At 41.4% G+C, this 18314-nt stretch overlaps 1 protein-coding gene across 13 annotated transcripts in view; it reads right to left on the reverse strand.

The window, feature by feature from the left end:
* Positions 1 to 18314, reverse strand: part of LOC137384241 (myocardin-like) — a 755068-nt gene that overhangs the window by 49392 nt on the left and 687362 nt on the right. For all 13 annotated transcript variants that reach the window (XM_068057971.1, XM_068057968.1, XM_068057973.1 and 10 more), the window contains one exon: positions 269 to 344. In XM_068057971.1, coding sequence (XP_067914072.1) covers positions 269 to 344 — 76 coding nt within the window. The remainder of the gene's footprint in view (positions 1 to 268; positions 345 to 18314) is intronic.

An 18314-nucleotide genomic window follows, 5' to 3' on the forward strand; every position in this document is an offset into this window, starting at 1 on the left:
CCATTTTAATTTAACATTTTCCTGAATTTTAGCAAAATATTGTTCCTGAAATATTGTGTGCTTAAGAACCTATGATTATCTGGAATTCGATAAGGAGTACTTGAGAAATGGTTCTAAAAAGGATCAAGGTAGCAAGGATGCTGCAGACCCCATAACTACCTGTGAACATTGCCATAGGAGAGAAGCTAGCTTGCATTTAAAACATTGGAGTTATATTAATATGGAGACTATTACAAGACTGAGAATGTTACAGAAAACTAGTTCTTACCTTGTAGGATATGCATATTAACTAGGTCTGCTTTCTCAGGTCTACTTCTAATCTTGTGTTTTAAGTAGTCTTCTGTCTGCAAGGTGCAAAGAAAGTAATCATACAGGTTAGAAACTGCAGACTCATTAAGACATCAACATTAATTATCCCAATATTAACTGGGATAGTTTTAGTGTGAAAGGAATTGAGGGAGCAGAATTCTTGAGGTGCATTTTTGCCCAGTATGTAGCAAGTCCAACAAGAGAGGGTGCAGTTTTAGACTTAGTTTTAGGAGATGAAGATGGGCAGGTGGAAGGACTGGCAGTGAGAGAACATTTTGGTGGCAGTGATCATAATTCAGTCAGTTTCAACATAATTATGGAAAAGGACAGAGATAGAACAGGAGTTAGAGTTCTCAGTTGGGGCAAAGCCAATTTTACTAAACTGAGGAGTGATTTAGTGGAAACAGCTACTTGAAGGTAAATCAGTGTCAGAACAGTGGGAGGAATTCAAAGGGAAGATTCAAGGGGTTCAGGGTAAACATGTTCCCACAAAGAAAAAGGGTGAGATGGCCAAATCTAGAGCCCCATGGATGTCAAGGAGCCTACAGGGTAAGATAAAGCTGAAAAGGAAAGCTTACGTCCGACATCGAGAACTCAATACTACAGAAAGCAGAGAGGAGTATAGAAAGTGGAGGGGTGAAATCATAAAGGAAATTAGGAAAGCAAAGAGAAGGCATGAAAGAATATTGACAAGCAAAAGCAAGGTGAACCCAAAGATGTTTTATCAATACATTAAGAGTAAGAGGATAACTAAGGAGAGAGTCGGGCCCATAAAAGACCAAAAAGGTAACCTATGTGTAGGAGTGGAAGATATCGGTATGGTTCTTAATGAATACTTTGCATCTGTCTTCATAAAAGAGGGATACGATGCAGATATTGTAGTTAAGGAGGACGTGTGTGAAGTATTGGATGTGACAAACATAGGGAGAGAGGATGTATTAATGGGATCAGCATCCTTGAAAGTTGATAAATCACCAGGGCCAGATGAAATGTATCCTAGGCTGTTAAAAGAAGCAAGAGAGGAAATAGCAGAGGGTCTGACCATCATTTTCCAATCCTCACTGGATACAGGTGTGGTGCCGGAGGATTGGAGAACTGCTAACGTTGTACCTCTGTTCAAAAAGGGAGCAAAGGATAGACTGAATAATTACAGGCCAGTCAGTCTACCCTCAGTAGTGGGCAAATTATTGGAATCTGTCACTTAGAAAGGCACAGGCTAATCAAGGATAGTCAGCATGGATTTGTTAAGGGAAGATCTTGTTTGACCAACTTGATCGAATTTTTTGAAGTAACAAGGAAGAGAGATGAGGGTAGTGCAGCTGATGTGGTCTACATGGATTTTAGCAAGGCTTTTAACAAGGTCCCACATGGCAGACTAGTTAAAAAAATAAAATCCCATGGGATCCCAGGGAAATGCAGCAAGGTGGATACAAAATTGGCTCAGTGGTAGCAAACAAAGGGTAATTGTTGACGCTGTTTTAGTGACTGGAGGGCTGTTTCCAGTGGCGTTTCGCAGGGCTCAGTACTGGGTCCCCTGCTTTTTGTGGTGTATATTAACTATTTGGACATAAATGTAGGGGCATGATCAAGAAGTTTGCGAACGACACAAAGATTGGCTGTGTGGTAGATAGTGAGGAGGATAGCTGTAGGCTGCAGCAAGATATTAATAGTCTGGTCAGATGGGCAGAAAAGTGGCAAATGGAATTCAACATGGAGAAGTGTGAGGTGATGTATTTGGGGAGGTCAAACAAGGCAAAGGAATACACGATTAATGGGAAAATACTGAGAAGTGTAGAGGAAGTAAGGGACCTTGGAGTGAATGTCCACAGATCCCTGAAGGTAGCAGGACAGATCGATAAGATGGTTAAGAAGGCATATGGAATCCTTTCCTTTATTAGCCATGGTATAGAAAACAAGAGCAGGTAGGTTATGCTGGAACTGTATAATTCGTTGGTTAGGCCACAACTTGATGCTGTGTGCAGTTCTGGTCACCTCATTACAGAAAGGATGTAATTGCACTAGACAGGGTACAGAGGAGATTTACGAGGATGCAGCTATGAGGAAAGATTGGATAGACTATGGTTGTTCTCCGCAGAATAGAGAAGGCTGAGGGGAGATCTGATTGAAATGTACAAAATTTTGAGGGGCCTGGATAGAGTGGAGGTGAAGGGTCTATTTGTCTTAGCAGAGAGGTCAGTGACGAGGGGGCATAGATTTAAAAAGATGGGCAGAAAAATTAGAGGGGCGATGAGGAAAAACTTTTTCACCCGGAGGGTGGTGATGGTCTGGAACTCACTGCCTGAAAGGGTAATTGAGGCAGAGACCCTCAACTCCTTCAAAAGGAGTCTGGATATGCACCTCAAGTGCGTAAGCTGCAGGGCTACGGACCAAATGCTGGAAGGTGGGATTAGAATAGGTGGATCGTTTTTCAACCGGGGCCAATGGCATGTGCACAATGGCCTCTTTATGTGCCTTAAACTTTCTATGATTCTAACAGTATATTCTTTGGCAGGAATTAGTGATGAACTTCGTATTTGAGGCTACTAATTTCACAAAGCATAATGAGGTGTAGAATAGTCCAATCCTTTTGAGAAGATTAAAAGCATCTTTTGGTGAAAAGTCAAAAGTGCCCATCTGCACAAAAAAAATGCAAGACTTTTAAGAAGTTTGCAATTTAGCATTACAAGCAGCTGAATGGCTGACTATATGTAATGCTACATGTGTTCTTTTGAAGTGTACAATCATTTATACATAGATCACATCATAGCCTTATCACCTGACAGGATATCTATGAACAAGCATTTGATTTAATGAAATACAGACTTCTTGGGCTCACGTTCAGATATTAACAGTTACTTGCTGGCGAGCTGTTTGGCAAACATGAAATCTTGCAGCTTGGGGAGTTGCAAATTGAACTTAAAAAAACTCACGATCAATTTGAAATGACACAGCCTTTCATCATGTAAAAAGCAACCTATTTTTGTTGCTTAGGCAAAGTTGAGAGGTTTGTGTCAGTATACCAAGCATAAATTACACAATAACGTGCCTTGTTGCAGTTTACATCAATGCAACATACGGAGAACTTTAGATGAAAATGGGCCAAACAGTGAGGATAATATGAACCGTCTGTGACAGGACAGAGATAGGCTAACGGAGTGGGTAGGCGGGTGGCAGATGGAATTTAGTTCTGACAATTGTGACGTGTGGTAGAAGGAATAGGGAGAGGCAATATTTACTTAATGGCATAGTTCTAAAGAGTGTGCAGGAACAGAGGGACCAGGGGATGCATGTGCATCGATCTTTGAAGGTGGCAGGATGTATTGAGAGAGTAGTTAGTAAAGCATATGGGATCTTGGGCTTCATGAATAGAGGCATTGAATACAAAAGCAAGGAGGTTATGCTGAATCTTTATAAAGGTCTGGTTAGGTCCTAACTGGAGAACTGCGTCCAGTTCTGGTCCACACTTCAGGAAGTATGTGAGGGTCCTTGAGAGGATGCAGAGGAGATTTACCAGAATGGTTCCAGGGATGGGGGATTTTAGTTTCAACGTTAGGTTGGAATAGCTGTGTTTGTTCTCCTTAAAACAAAGGAGATCGAGGGGAGATTTGATAGAGGTATACAAGATTATGACAGGCTTGGATAAGTTAGACAAGGAAAAACTGTTCACATTAACAAATGGTACAAGGTCTGGGGGACACAGATTGAAAGTTATGGACAAGAGATGCAGGAGGAATATGAGGAAGAACCTTTATATGCAATGAGTGGTAATGACCTGGAACTCACTGCCCCCAAGGGTGGTGGAAGCAGAGAAAATCAATGATTTCAAGAGAAAGTTGGATGGTCACTTGAAGGAAATAGACTTACTGATCAAGCGGGAGAGTGGAACTGACTGGATAGTTCTGTGGAGCCGACATGGACTCGATTGGCCAAATGGCCTCCTTCTGTGCCGTAAATGACTCTATGACCCTATGACTCTAAGGAGTTGTGCAGGACTTGTGATTGAGTAGGAGAGAATTTCAGTAAGCTTATCTTAAGGAACTTATCCTCAGTAGGATTTAGTCAGATCCAAAATTTGTGTCAGATAACTGCTACCAAAATATAGTGGAAATATAATGACAGCATCCAGTGGCCTTTGCAAATGTCACTTGGAGAGGAATCTGCATATTTACTGTGAAGTCAAGTTCCTGAGTTTTTCAGTGTTATGACAACTATGATTTAACTATGACACAAATGACACCTGACATAAAGAACTATGGACTTCATTCGTTCACACAAGGCAATAGTTTTCTTCTGTCAAGTTTATAATGCAGTTTTTTTATACAACTAACACTACCAGTAAAGCATGACACATCCTTTTGAAGTTCACCTCATTGGGACTAATAGTTGCAATTTTACACTTAGTTTAGAAAAGGGACATGGAATCACAATCAATATTCATGGCTAATGCAATTATATTTTTGATGATGACTCCATTTCCAGTGGCATTCATTAAGTTTTTTAAAAGAAATGTAAGGTTAGAAGTTCCAGCTTGGCTCATAAAATCACTCTGTAAAAAATGTATTGAGGTGGATAGCATGGCTCTACACTAGCAGTCTTGTATTTGCTTTTGAGATAACGTGGTGGCTTTCTGGCACAAATTGTCCCAGGAGTTACTCTTCCCCATTGAATACTATTATCTCATAGCGAACATAATACTATTGAGTTCAATGTTGTGCTTGAAAGGCAGAAACCTGAAACAGTTATTTAGATTCTACACTTAGGTAAGGGTCACTTCACTGGGATAAGACACTGACTGTCACAAAGTAAGCTGGGAGAAGCTATTCATGGGTGAAACAACAGAGGATCAGTGGGAGATGTGATATAGAACCAATTAGGCCCCTAAGGGCAAGAGCTCTACCTGCCAAAAGCAAACAACCACAGATTACTAAAGAGGCAAGAGACAACATGACAGTAAAGGAAAACGCATACAAGAATGCAAAATAAAGTACAGATCCTGGTGAATGGGTGGCTCAGCTACTCAGTAGGGGAGAAAGAAGAGTGGAAGGGCAATAGTGACAGGGGATTTGTTAGTTAGAGGAACAAACAAGCGTTTCTGTGGCAGCAGACATGACACCAGGATGGTATGTTGCCTTCCTGGTGCCAGGGTCAAGGATGTCACAGAACGGCTGCAGGACATTCTTCTGGGGAAGGGTGAACAGCCAGAGATCGTGGTCCACATTAGTACCAACGACATAGGTAAGAAAAGGGATGAGATCCTGAAAGCAGAGTTTAAAGGAAAGAAGTTAAAAAGCAGGACCTCAAAAACAGTAATCTCAGGATTACTCCCAGTGCCACATGCTAGTGAGCATAGGAATAGGAAGATTAAACGATTTAAAACGTGGCTGCAGAATTGGTGCAAGAGGGAGGGCATCAGATTTCTGAGACATTAGGACCTGTTCTGGGGTAGGTGGGACCTGTACAAGATGGACGGGTTACACCTTAACAGGACTGGGACGAACATCCTCACAGGGAGATTTGCTAGTACTATTGGAGAGGGTTTAAACTAAATTGGCAGGGGTTTGGGAACCTAAGAGGGAGCTCAGATTGGAGGGAAGTAAAACTGATAACAGGAAGCAGAAAAGTAGTAAGCGAAATTGGAAGGCAGAAGAGTCGAGGCAAACATCAAATAGGATCAGAATGAGGAATAATGTTAAAACAAAGTTAAGGGCACTCTATCTGAATGCACGCAGCATTCACAACAAGGCAGATGATTTGAAGGCACAAATAGAGGTAAATGGGTATGATTTAATTGCCATTATGGAGACTTGGTAATAGGGTGACCAGGACTGGGAACTGAATATTCAGGGATATTCGTCATTTAGGAGGGATAGGCAGATGGGAAAAGGAGGTGGAGTATGCTGTTAATAAGAGACAAGATCAGTACAGTAGGCAGAGAAGATCTTAGATCAAAGAAGCACAATGTAGAATCAGTTTGGGTGGAGCGAAGAAACAGCAAGGGACAGCAAACATTGGTGGGAGTTGTTTAAAGGCCACCAAACTGTAGTGGTAACGTTGGGTATCGTATAAATCAGGCAATTGGAGCTGCATGTAGCATAGGCATACAGTAATAATGGGTGACTTCAATTTTCATATAGATTGGGTAAACCCAATTAGCACTAACACTATGCAGAATGAATTCCTGGAGCGTGTACTAGATGGGTTGTTGGAGAAATATGTTGAAGAATCAACTAGGGATCGGGCTATTTTAGATTTAGTATTATGTAATGAGAAAGGGCTAATTAATAACCTTGCTGTAAAGGAGCCATTAGGAAATAGCGACCATTTTAGAATTTTACATTAAGTTTGAAAGAGATATAGTTCATTCTGAAACTGGGGTCTTAAATGTGAACAAAGGAAAGTATGAAGGTATGAGGGGCAATTTGGCTATGGTGGATTGGGAAAATACATTAAAAGATTTGATGGTAGATAGGCAATGGCTATATTTAAGGAAGTATTACATGGTTTACAACAAATCTACATTCCTCTAAGACAAAAAAAAACCAACAGGAAAGGTGAATCAACAATGGCTAACAAAAGGAGTTAAAGATTACTAGGTCAAAGGCAGTGGTTTATTAGGTCACCATAAAAAGTGGTAAGCCCAAGGATTGGGAGGAATTTAGAGTCCAACAAGGAGGACCAAGAAACTGATAAAGAAAAGGAAAAGAGATTATTAATGCAAGCTAACTAGAAACCGAAATGTGGACTGTAAAAGCTTCTTTAGGTATGTGAAAAGGAAAAGATTAATTAGCAAGGATGACTGTGGGTCATTGCAGGTGGAAACAGCAGAGTATGTGCTGGAGAATGAGGAAATGGCAGAGAGACTAAACAATTACTTTGTGCCTGTCCTCATGGAGGAAGACACAAAAAATCTCCCAGAAATAGTAGGGAACTAAGGGATTTGTAAAAATGAGGAACTGAAAGAAATCAGCATCAATAAAGAGGTAGTACTCAAAAAATTTATTGGATTGAAAATTGATAAATCCCCTGGATCAGATGAGCTACATCCCAGAGTATTGAAAGAGGTGGCTATAAAGATAGTGGATGCATTGGTGGTTATCTTTCAAATTTCTATAGATTCTGGTAGGGTTCCTGCAGACTGGAAAGTAGCAAATGTAACCTCACTATTTAAGAAGGGGATCAGAGAGAAAACGGAGAACTACAGACCAGTTAGTTTGGTGTCAACACGAGGGAAAATGTTAGAATCTATTATATAGGATGAAATAACTGGATACCTGGAAATTAATGATATGATTGGGCAGAGTCAACATGGATTTGTGAAAGGGAAATCATGTTTGACAAGCCTGTTGGGAATTTTTTAAGGGTGTTATTTGTAGCATAGATAAAGGAGAACCAGTGGATGTGGTGTATTTGAATTTTCAGAAGGCTTTTGATAAGGTCCCACAAAGGAGGTTAGTAAACAAAACTAGAGCAGATGGGATTGGGGGTAATATACTGCAATGGATTGAGAATTGGTTAACAAACAGAAAGCAGAGAGTAGGAATAAATGGGTCATTCTCAGGATGGCAGGCTGTTACTAGTGGGGTACCGCAAGGATCAGTGCTGGGGCCACAGCTGTTCACAAACTATATAAATGATTTGGATGTGTGGACCAATTGTAATATTTCCAAATTTGCAGATGACACAAAACTAGGTGGGAATGTAAGATGTGAAGAGGATGCAAGGAGGATTTGGACAGGCCAAGTAAATGGGCAAGTATATGGCAGATGAAATATAATGTGAATAAGTATGAAGTTATCCAATTTGGTAGAAAAAAACAGAAATGCAGAGTAGTTCTTAAATGGTGAGAGGTTGGGAACTGTTGATATCCAAAGGGACCTGGATGTCCTGGTTGATGAGGCACTAAACGTTAGTATGCAGGTGCAGCAAGCAATTAAGAAGGCAAATGGTATGTTGGTCTTCATTGCAAGGGGATTTGAGTACAGGAATAAAGATGTCTTGCTGCAATTGTATAAAGCCTTGGTGAGACTGCACCTGGGGTATTGTGTACAGTTTTGGTCTCCTTATCCAAGGAAGGATATACTTGCCATAAAGGGAGTGCAGTCGAGGTTCACCAGACTAATCCCTGGGATGGTGGGATTGTCTTATGAGGAGAGATCGCAGAAACTGGGCCTGTATTCTCTGGAGTTTCAAAGAATGAGAAGTGATCTAATTGAAACTTACAAAATTCTTACAGGACGTGATAGGGTGGATGTGGTTAGGATGTTTCCTCTGGCTGGTGAGTCTAGAACCAGGGGACACAGTCTCAGAATAAGGGGAAGGCCATTTAAGACTGAGATGAGGAGGAATTTCTTTACTCAGAGGATGGTGATTCTGTGGAATTCTCTATTCCAGAGGGCTGTGGAAGCTCAATCATTGAGCATGTTCAATACAGAAATTGATAGATTTCTGGATACTAATGACAAAGGGAAATGGGGATAGTGGGGAAAAATGGCATCTATGTCTACCTCTGGGCAAATGATCAGCCATGATCTGTTTGAATGGCGGAAAAGGCTCAATGGGCCAAGTGGCCTAATCCTACTCCTGTTTCCTATGATTCTATGATGATCCTATAAGAGATACCAAGAACAGCAAAGGGCAACAAAAGAGTTATTAAGAGCTACAAAAACAGAGTATGAAAGAAAATTGCAAGGGATATCAAAATCAACACAAAAAACTTTTACAATTATATAAGGTAAAAGAGCATAGTTAAGAGCAATGTGAGCCCCTTAAAACTGATAATGGTGATATTGTAAACAAAAATAAGGAAATTATGTACATGTTAAATAATTACTTTGCATCAGTATTTACAACAGAGAAAGAGGTCAGCATGCTGAAAATCCCAAGGAAGCTAATATTGAATCAGGGATGAGGACTCACCAAAATTAACATAAGCAAATTAATAGTAATGAGGAAAATAATGGCAATAAAGAGTGACAAATTCACAGGACCAGTTGGTTTTCATTCCTGGGATTTACATAAATAGATGGGAACACTGATCTTCCAAAGTTCTCTAGATGTAGGAACTGCTCTTTCAGGTGGAAGACTACACATGTCACCCCACTATTTAAGAAGGGTGAGAGAGGGAAACCAAGGAATTATAGACCAGTTAGCCTAACATCTGTTGTTGGGAAATTACAAGAGTCAATAATTAAGGATGGAGCGACAGAACACCTTGAAAATTTCAGCTCATCAGATAGAGCCAGCATGGATTTGTAAAGGGCAGGTCATTCCTGATGAACCTTATTGACTTTGTTGCAGAGGTGACCAAAATAGTGGACAGGGGATGACTATGGATGTAATTTATCTGGGCTTCCAGAAGGCATTTGATAAAGTCCCTTATAAAAGACGTTTAACTAAAGTTGAAGAAGCCCATGGAACAGAGGGCCAAATATTGTCCTGGCTCAGATATTGGCTGAGCAGCAGAAGACAGAGAATGCAGATAATGGGCAGGTACTCTATTTGGCAGAATGTGGCTAGTGGCGTCCCACAGGAATTTGTGTTGGGGTCCCAACTATTCACTGTATTTATTAACAACTTAGATGATGGGATAGAGAGCTACATATCCAAGTTTTCTGATGGCACAAAGATAGGTGGCATTATAAGCAGAGTAGATGAAAGCATAAAATTACAAAGAGATATCAACAGATTAAGTGAATGGGCAAAAGTGTGGCAAATGGATTTCAACATAGGCAGCTGTGGAATCATTCACTTTTCACCTAAAAAGGATTGAACTTTCTAAATGGTGAAAAGGTAGAAACAAAGGAGGCCCAAAGAGAACTGGGAGTCCATGTACAAAGATCAGTAAAATGTCATGGATAGGTACAAAAAATTAAAAAAGGCTAATGGTATGCTGGCCTTTATATCTAGAGGATGAAAACATTAGGGGGTTAGAAGTCATGCTGTACGACGCCCTGGCTAGAAGATACCTGGAGTACTGTGTTCAGGATATACTGGCTTTGGAGGGAGTACATCGTAGATTTACCAGGGTTACATACGGACATATGAATTAGGAGCAGGAGTAGGCCACCTGGCCCCTCAAGCCTGCTCTGCCATTCAATAAGATCATGGCTGATTGTAAGCTCAACTTCACATTCCCGCCTACCCCCAATAACCTTTCACCCCCTTGCAGATCAAGAATCTATCTACCTCTGCCTTAAAAATATTCAAAGACTCTGCTTCCACCACCTTTTGAGGAAGAGAGTTCCAAAGACTCACGACCCTCAGAGAAAAAATTTCTCCTCATCTCTGTCTTAAATGGGCGACCCCTTATTTTTAAACAGTGACCCCTAGTTCTAGATTCTCCCACAAGAGGAAACGTCCTTTCTACATCCACCCTGTCAAGACCCCTCAGAATCATATATGTTTTAATCAAGTTGCCTCTTACTCTTCTAAACTCCAGCGGATACAAGCCTAGCCTGTCCAACCTTTCTTCATAAGACAACCCACCCATTCCAGGTATTAGTCTAGTAAACGTTCTCTGAACTGCTTCCAATGCATTTACATCCTTCCTTAAATAAGGAGACCAATACAGTACACAGTACTCCGGATGTGGTCTCACCAATGCCCTGGATAGCTGAAGCAAAACCTCCCTACTTTTGTATTCAATTCCCCTTGCGATAAATTATAACATTCTATTAGCTTTCCTAATTATTTGCTGTACCTGCATACTAACCTTTTGCAACTCATGCACTAGGACACCCAGATCCTTCTGCATCTCAGAGCTCTGCAATCTCTCACCATTTAGATAATATGCTTCTTTTTTATTCTTCCTGCCAAAATGGACAATTTCACATTTTCCCACATTATACTCCATTTGCCAGATCTTTGTCCACTCACTTAACCTATCTATATCCCTTTGTAGTCCCCTTACGTCCTCTTCAAAACTTACTTTCCTACCTATCTTTGTGTCATCAGCAAATTTAGCAACCATATCTTGAGTTCCTTCATCCAAGTCATTGATATAAATTGTAAAAATTTGAGGCCCCAGCACAGATCCCTGTGGCACACCACCCGTTACATCTCGTCAACAAGAAAATGACCCATTTATGGCTACTCTCTGTTTCCTGTTAGCTAGCCAATCTTCTGTTCACACCAAAATGTTATCCCTACACCATGAGCTTTTATTTTCCGCAATAACCTTTGATGTGGCACCTTATCCAATGCTATCTGGAAATCTAAGTAAAGTACATCCACACGTTCTCCTTTATCCACAGTACATGTTACTTATTTATTTATAGATACAGCACTGAAACAGGCCCTTCGGCCCACCGAGTCTGTGCCGACCAACAATCACCCATTTATACTAATCCTATATTAACCCCAGCATTCTTCTACCACCTACCTACACTAGGGGCAATTTACAATGGCCAATTTACCTATTAACCTGCAAATCTTTGGCTGTGGGAGGAAACCGGAGCACCCGGCAGAAACCCAAACAGACACTTCTTCAAAGAACTCCAATAACTTGGTTTAACATGATTTCCCTTTCACAAAACCATGTTGACTCTGCCTGATTACTTTTACCTGTTCGAAGAGAGAGTACACTAACTAGGTTGCAGTTCCTGGAATTTAGAAGGTTAAGAGGTGATATGATTGAAGTTTTCAAGGTATTAAGGGGAACAGGCGGGAAAGGAAAAGAAAGAAGGAAAGAAAGGAAAAGAAGGAAGGAAGGAAAGGAAAGGAAAAGAAGGAAGGAAGGAAAGGAAAAGAAGGAAGGAAGGAAAGGAAAGGAAAAGAAGGAAGGAAAGGAAAGGAAAAGAAGGAAGGAAGGAAAGGAAAAGAAGGAAGGAAGGAAAGCTGTTGTAATGTAGGATAGGGATAATGTAGATTGGGAGAAACTATTTCCACTGGTTGGGAAAACCTGGGGCCATAGCCTAAAAATTAAGAGCCGGACCTTTCAGGAGTGAAGTTAGGAAATTGTCATACTCACGCAAGGAGAAATTATGAAGTATAAAATGAACTGATGAACTGAACTCAAAAAACACCTTTTGCTGAAAAACAAGACCTCTCCTGTACTATGAATACACATGGTAACTACTGAACCAATTGTCATGTCTGGTCATGTGTTGAAGCAAGCATTAAAAATGTAAATAGCCTATTCAATGTTAATGGTTACCCCTCTTCAACAAGTTGGGCTAATAATGACTTTTCAGACATGGAGGTTCCAGACTCAAACTCAGGATAAAGAGTCTGAAAAACACCACTATATCAAGATGGCATTGAGATGAGCAACATCCAAACCCATTGTCTAAAAATGGCCACACCATCAAACACTATTTATGAAAATGGGAGAGAAACTTTGGTCATCTGACAGAAACCAAGCTTCTGATAAGGAATTTTAATAAGAGACATGTTCTGTGCAGAAAACCAGAAGCCAGAAGGAGGAAAGAGACCCATCCCAGCTAGAAGGACGACCTTGCCAGAATACCATCTTTAAACTACCTAGGTGCAGAGACAAAAGGTAACCTTTGAAACTCCCTACCCGAAAAATTGTAACAGCATCTTTGCCATTGAACTGTGACTGAGATTTGAGTAAAGAAGTCTGCAACCAAAGCATCTGTCCACCTGAAATTTTCCAAAGTTTGATGTCAGTGAACCAGGAAAAAGGAAAAACATGTCTGCACCGTTTTTAAATCTTCCTCCCAGAGAAACAAACAAGATTTCACAATGAACTCTTTTTCAAACCATCAGAACTAAATGCATGCTATCTTTTAATTTCAATCTTTTCTTATGTGTGCTGTCATGAAGACCCCCATCTGCCAAGAATGAGGCATATTAAGTTTGTCACATGAACATTAATTTTAAACAGTTGCTGAAGTGAAGAGATGACTTGTCTAAAGAAATCAGCAGTGGCTAGAAAGCATTTGCATACTAAGAGACAGTGCTTGGAGAGACAATGTGAACTGCTCACTGATTTAATTAACAGAGATTGATCTGGGCAATGGTGATCCATATCTTGTTGATGTAACAGACAGCACTACACCACCCCCCCCCACCGAGAGCTTTGAAATCCACAAACCGCAGCAGCGGTTGTTCCCATTAAGGGGTTAGTCACATGACTAACCTGCTGGCCAACTTGGAGTTTTGAATTGTGCCACAGGACAGTTTGAAGACAGAGACTGCAGATTGCAACTGAACTTAGAACAAGAGCCTCTCTCCTGTCTAGCTCTCTATCTCCCACTAACTTCCAGATACAATGGAGTCACTTCAACCTCAAGAGAGAAAAGACACCTACATCGAAACAGGTTTTAAAGCATGCACTGGGCCCCAACGAAACGGCAAGACTTACCGGCAACCAAAGACTCTACATCGAACTCAATGGACCGTAAATAGAAACCCAGCTATTGCCTCAAACTTTTCCACTTTACTCTTTCTACTTTTTCTGTCTCTATCTGCGTGTCTGTTTATCGCGTATGCATACTAGCGTGGTCGCGTCGCATATTCGTAGTCGTTACCCGAATTCGAGTTTAAGATAATTAAACTCCCAGCTTTCTTGTTTAAATCTAAGAAAACCTGTCTGACTGATTTCTTTGTCTTACAATTGGAGCAGAGTACAAAGATTCACTGAGGGGGAGCTAAAAACAGTGTTTTTAAAATTAAACCCTGTTACCATTAAACCAAGCAAAGGCTGAGAGGGAACCCCGAGATCTCTTTTTCACCTGGTCGTAATAGTGTGCATATGTATGTGTGTCTGTATGTGATGCTGCAAATATTTTTGGGCATTGTTTAATAAACATTTATCTTTCTTTAAACCCATGAGAAAACCTGTCATTTTTCTGTTCATTGACCATTTAAACGCTCAAAGGAAAAAACACTTTCTTAAAACATGCTGTCTTCGGTCAGTTGAGAGATGAAAAAGGGAAACTACCCCCACAGTTTCCCACCTGCCTGAAACAAAACACTTCTACACACAAAGAGTGACAGAAGTTTGGAACTCTGTTCTGCAAGCAGCAATTAATGCTGGGTCATTTGTAAATTTTAAATCTGAGATTGATAGATGTCTATTAACCAAAGGTATTAAGGGATATGGGGCAAAGGTGGGTATATGGAGTCAGCTATGATCTCATTGAATGGTGGAACAGGTTCGAGGGCTAAATGGCTTACTCTAGTTCCTATGTTCCCATTCCCTCCGCTAAATAATAACATTCCTTATGCAAAGTAGTCGCCTGTGAAGTTCAGGTTAATAAGGCATTTATTCGTAATTTCTGATTACAGCATTGTGTGCAAGGTTTGAATTGGAAAATGGTAGCAGCTATAATAAAATGGGATAACACCCCATAAAAGTTCCGTGACCTGGAATGAATGGTCTGAAAGGGTGATAGAAGCACATTCAATAGTAACTTTCAAAAGGGAATTGGATAAATACTTGAAGGGGAAAAAATTGCAGTGATATAGGGAATGAACAGTCGAGTGGGACAAACTGAACAGTTCTTTCAAACAGCTGGCACAGACACAATGGGCCGAATAGCCTCCTTCTGTGCTGTATGATTCTATGAATAAGGAATAAAATTTAAGGTCCCATTCATCATATGCAATATTATGGAGTGCCTGTATGACTCAAATATCAGATGGTGTTGCCAGGTACTGGGAGTCCTCGAGGCTCTATTACGTTATTAGAAAAACAACAAGAGCCTCAAATGTGAAAAAATACAAATATATCATACTTAAAACATAGACTGTTCCTCTCAGACCAATGCAGATAGCACCATACATTGATATGCAAACTATGATTGATCTATTTTTTATCATTACATTGTTACCTTTCCATCAACATCAAACCACTGTTCAAATGAATAATTAAAGTAGGAAATTAAAGAGCTTCGCCTATCCAAAGAACAGTTGGTACTTACACATTTAAAACATGAAATGCTTTACCATGATGTGAATGGGATTTGATATGGGTTCATTTATCTATTTTTCCGTTGTTTCTTATATGGATTAATTTTATAATGTGTAACATATTTATGATTCTACTGAGATGCATTTGATCCTCACAGTATGGTATTCTGTGCATTGTCATTGTATCAAATCACTCAATCAAACCATAAATATATATGTTGGGACCATAGTTTTCCCTGAATAGTAAAACTATTTCAATATGATTTATGTACAGACTATTATATTTCCACATTGACAAAAGTCCTGAATATTCCATCAATTTTAGTACAAGGCAATTTTTAATTTGTGATAACAACTCAATTTGGTTCGAGTTTTGTTTTGCTGTTATTTTACTTTGTTGTCTTATGAGGAAAGGTTGGACAGGCTAGGCTTGTATTCTCTGCAGTTTAGAAGAGTAAGAGGTGACTTGATTGAAACATACAAGATCCTGAGGGGTTTTGACAGGATGGATGTTTCCTCTTGTGGAAGAATCTAGAACTAGGGATCACTGTTTAAAAACAATGGGTCGCTCATTTAAGACCGAGATAAGGAGAAATTCTTTCTCTCAGAGGGTCTTGAGCTTTTTTTTATTCATTTGGGGGATGTGGGCGTCACTGGCAAGGCCAGCATTTATTGCCCATCCCTAATTGCCCTTGAGAAGGTGGTGGTGTGCTGCCTTCTTGAACTGCTGTAATCCTTGAGGTGTAGGTGCACCAACAGTGCTGTTAGGAAGGGAGTTCCAGGAATTAGACCCAGCGACTGTGAAGGAACGGCGATATAGTTCCAAGTCAGGATGGTGTGTCGCTTGTAGGATACTTTGCAGGTGGTGGTGTTCTCATGCATCTGCTGCCATTGTCCTTCTAGGTGGTAGAGGTCACGGGTTTGGAAGGTGCTGTCAAAGGAGCCTTAGTGAGTTGCTGCAGTGCATCTTGTAGATGGTACACATTGCTGCCACTGTGCGTCGGAGGTGGAGGGAGTGAATATTGAAGGTTGCGGATGGGGTGACAATCAAGGGGGCTGCTTTGTCCTGGATGGTGTTGAGCTTCTTGAGTGTTGTTGGAGCTGCACCCATCCAAATAAATTGAGAGTATTCCATCACACTCCTGACTTGTGCCTTGTAGATGGTGGACAGGCATTGGGGAGTCAGGATGTGAGTTACTCATCACAGAATTCCCAGCCTCTGACCTCCTCTTGTAGCCACAGCAGTTATGTTTAATTTAGTTTAGTTTAGAGATACAGCACTGAAACAGGCCTTTCGGCCCACCGAGTCTGTGCCGACCATCAACCACCCATTTATACTAATCCTACACTAATCCCATATTCCTACCACATCCCCACCTGTCCCTATATTTCCCTACCACCTACCTATACTAGGGGCAATTTATAATGGCCAATTTACCTACCAACCTGCAAGTCTTTTGGCTTGTGGGAGGAAACCGGAGCACCCGGAGAAAACCCATGCAAGCACAGGGAGAACTTGCAAACTCCACACAGGCAGTTCCCAGAATTGAACCCGGGTCACTGGAGCTGTGAGGCTGCGGTGCTAACCACTGCGCCACTGTGCCGCCCTAACCAGTTCAGTTTCTCATCAATGGTGACCGCCCCCCAGGATGTTGATAGTGGGGGATTCAGCGATGGTAATGCCATTGAATATCAAGGGGAAATGGTTAGATTCTCTCTTGTTTGAGATGGTCATTGAATGTTACTTGCCCCTTATCAGCCCAAGTCTGAATGGACATGGGCTGCTTCAGTATCTGAGGAGTCGTGAATGCGATCAGCGAACATCCCCACTTCTGACCTTAGAATGGAGGGAAGGTCATTGAGGAAGCAGCTGAAGATGGTTGGGCCTAGGACACTACCCTGAGGAACTCCTGCAGCGATGTCCTGAGACTGAGATGATTGACCTCTAACAACCACAACCATCTTTCTTTGTGCTAGATATGACTCCAGCCAATGGAGAGTTTTTCCCCTGATTCCCATTAACTCCAGTTTTGCTAGGACTCCTTGATGCCATACTCGGTCAAATGCTACCTTGATGTCAAGGGCAGTCACTCCCATCACATCTGTGGAGATCAGCTCTTTTGTCCACGTTTGGACCAAGGCTGTAATGAAGTCAGAAGCTGAGTGACCCTGGCGGAACCCAAACTGCGTGCCAGTGAACAGGTTATTCTTGAGCAAGTGCCACTTGACAGCACTGTCAACAACCCCTTCCATCACTTTGCTGATGATCAGGAGTAGACTGATAGGGCAGTAATTGGCCAGGTTGGATTTGTCCTGCTTTTTGTGCACAGGACATACCTGGGCAATTTTCCACATTGCAGGGTAGATGCCAGTGTTGTAGCTCTACTGGAACAGCTTGGCTAGGGTGCGGATAGTTCTGAAGCACAAGTCTTCAGTACTACTGCCGGAATGTTGTCAGGGCCCATAGCCTCTGCAGTATCCAGTGCTTTCAGTCGTTTCTTGATATCATGTGGAGCGAATCAGATCAGCTGAAGACTGGCATCTGTGTTGCAGGGGACCTCAGGAGGAGGCAGAGATGGATCATCCATTCGGCACTTCTGGCTGAAGATGGATGCAAATGCTTCAGCCTGGTCTTTTGCGCTGATATGCTGGGCTCCCTCATCATTGAGGGGATGGGGATATTTGTCGAGCCTCCTCCTTCTGTCAGGTGTTTAATTGTCCAGCACCATTCACAACTGGATGTGGCAGGACTGCAGAGCTTAGATCTGATCCGTTGGTTGTCAAATTGCTTAGTTCTGTCTATTGCATGCTGCTTCTGCTGTTTGGCATGCAAGTTGTCCTGTGTTGTAGCTTCACCAGGCTGACACCTCATTTTGAGGTATGCCTGATGTTGCTCCTGTTTTGAGTTGCTAGAGATCTGTTTGAAATCTATCTCATTTAGCACGGTGGTAGTGCTACACAATACAATGGTGGGTACCCTCAGTGTGAAGACGGGACTTTGTCTCCACAAGGACTGTGCGGTGGTAACTCCTACCAATACTGTCATGGACAGATGCATCTGCGACAGGAAGATTGGTGAGGACGAGGTCAAGTAGGTTTTTCTCTCTGGAGTCACATGCAGGCCAGAC

This window comes from Heterodontus francisci, chromosome 26 (genome assembly GCF_036365525.1).
Source record: "Heterodontus francisci isolate sHetFra1 chromosome 26, sHetFra1.hap1, whole genome shotgun sequence".
Lineage (NCBI taxonomy): Eukaryota > Metazoa > Chordata > Chondrichthyes > Heterodontiformes > Heterodontidae > Heterodontus > Heterodontus francisci.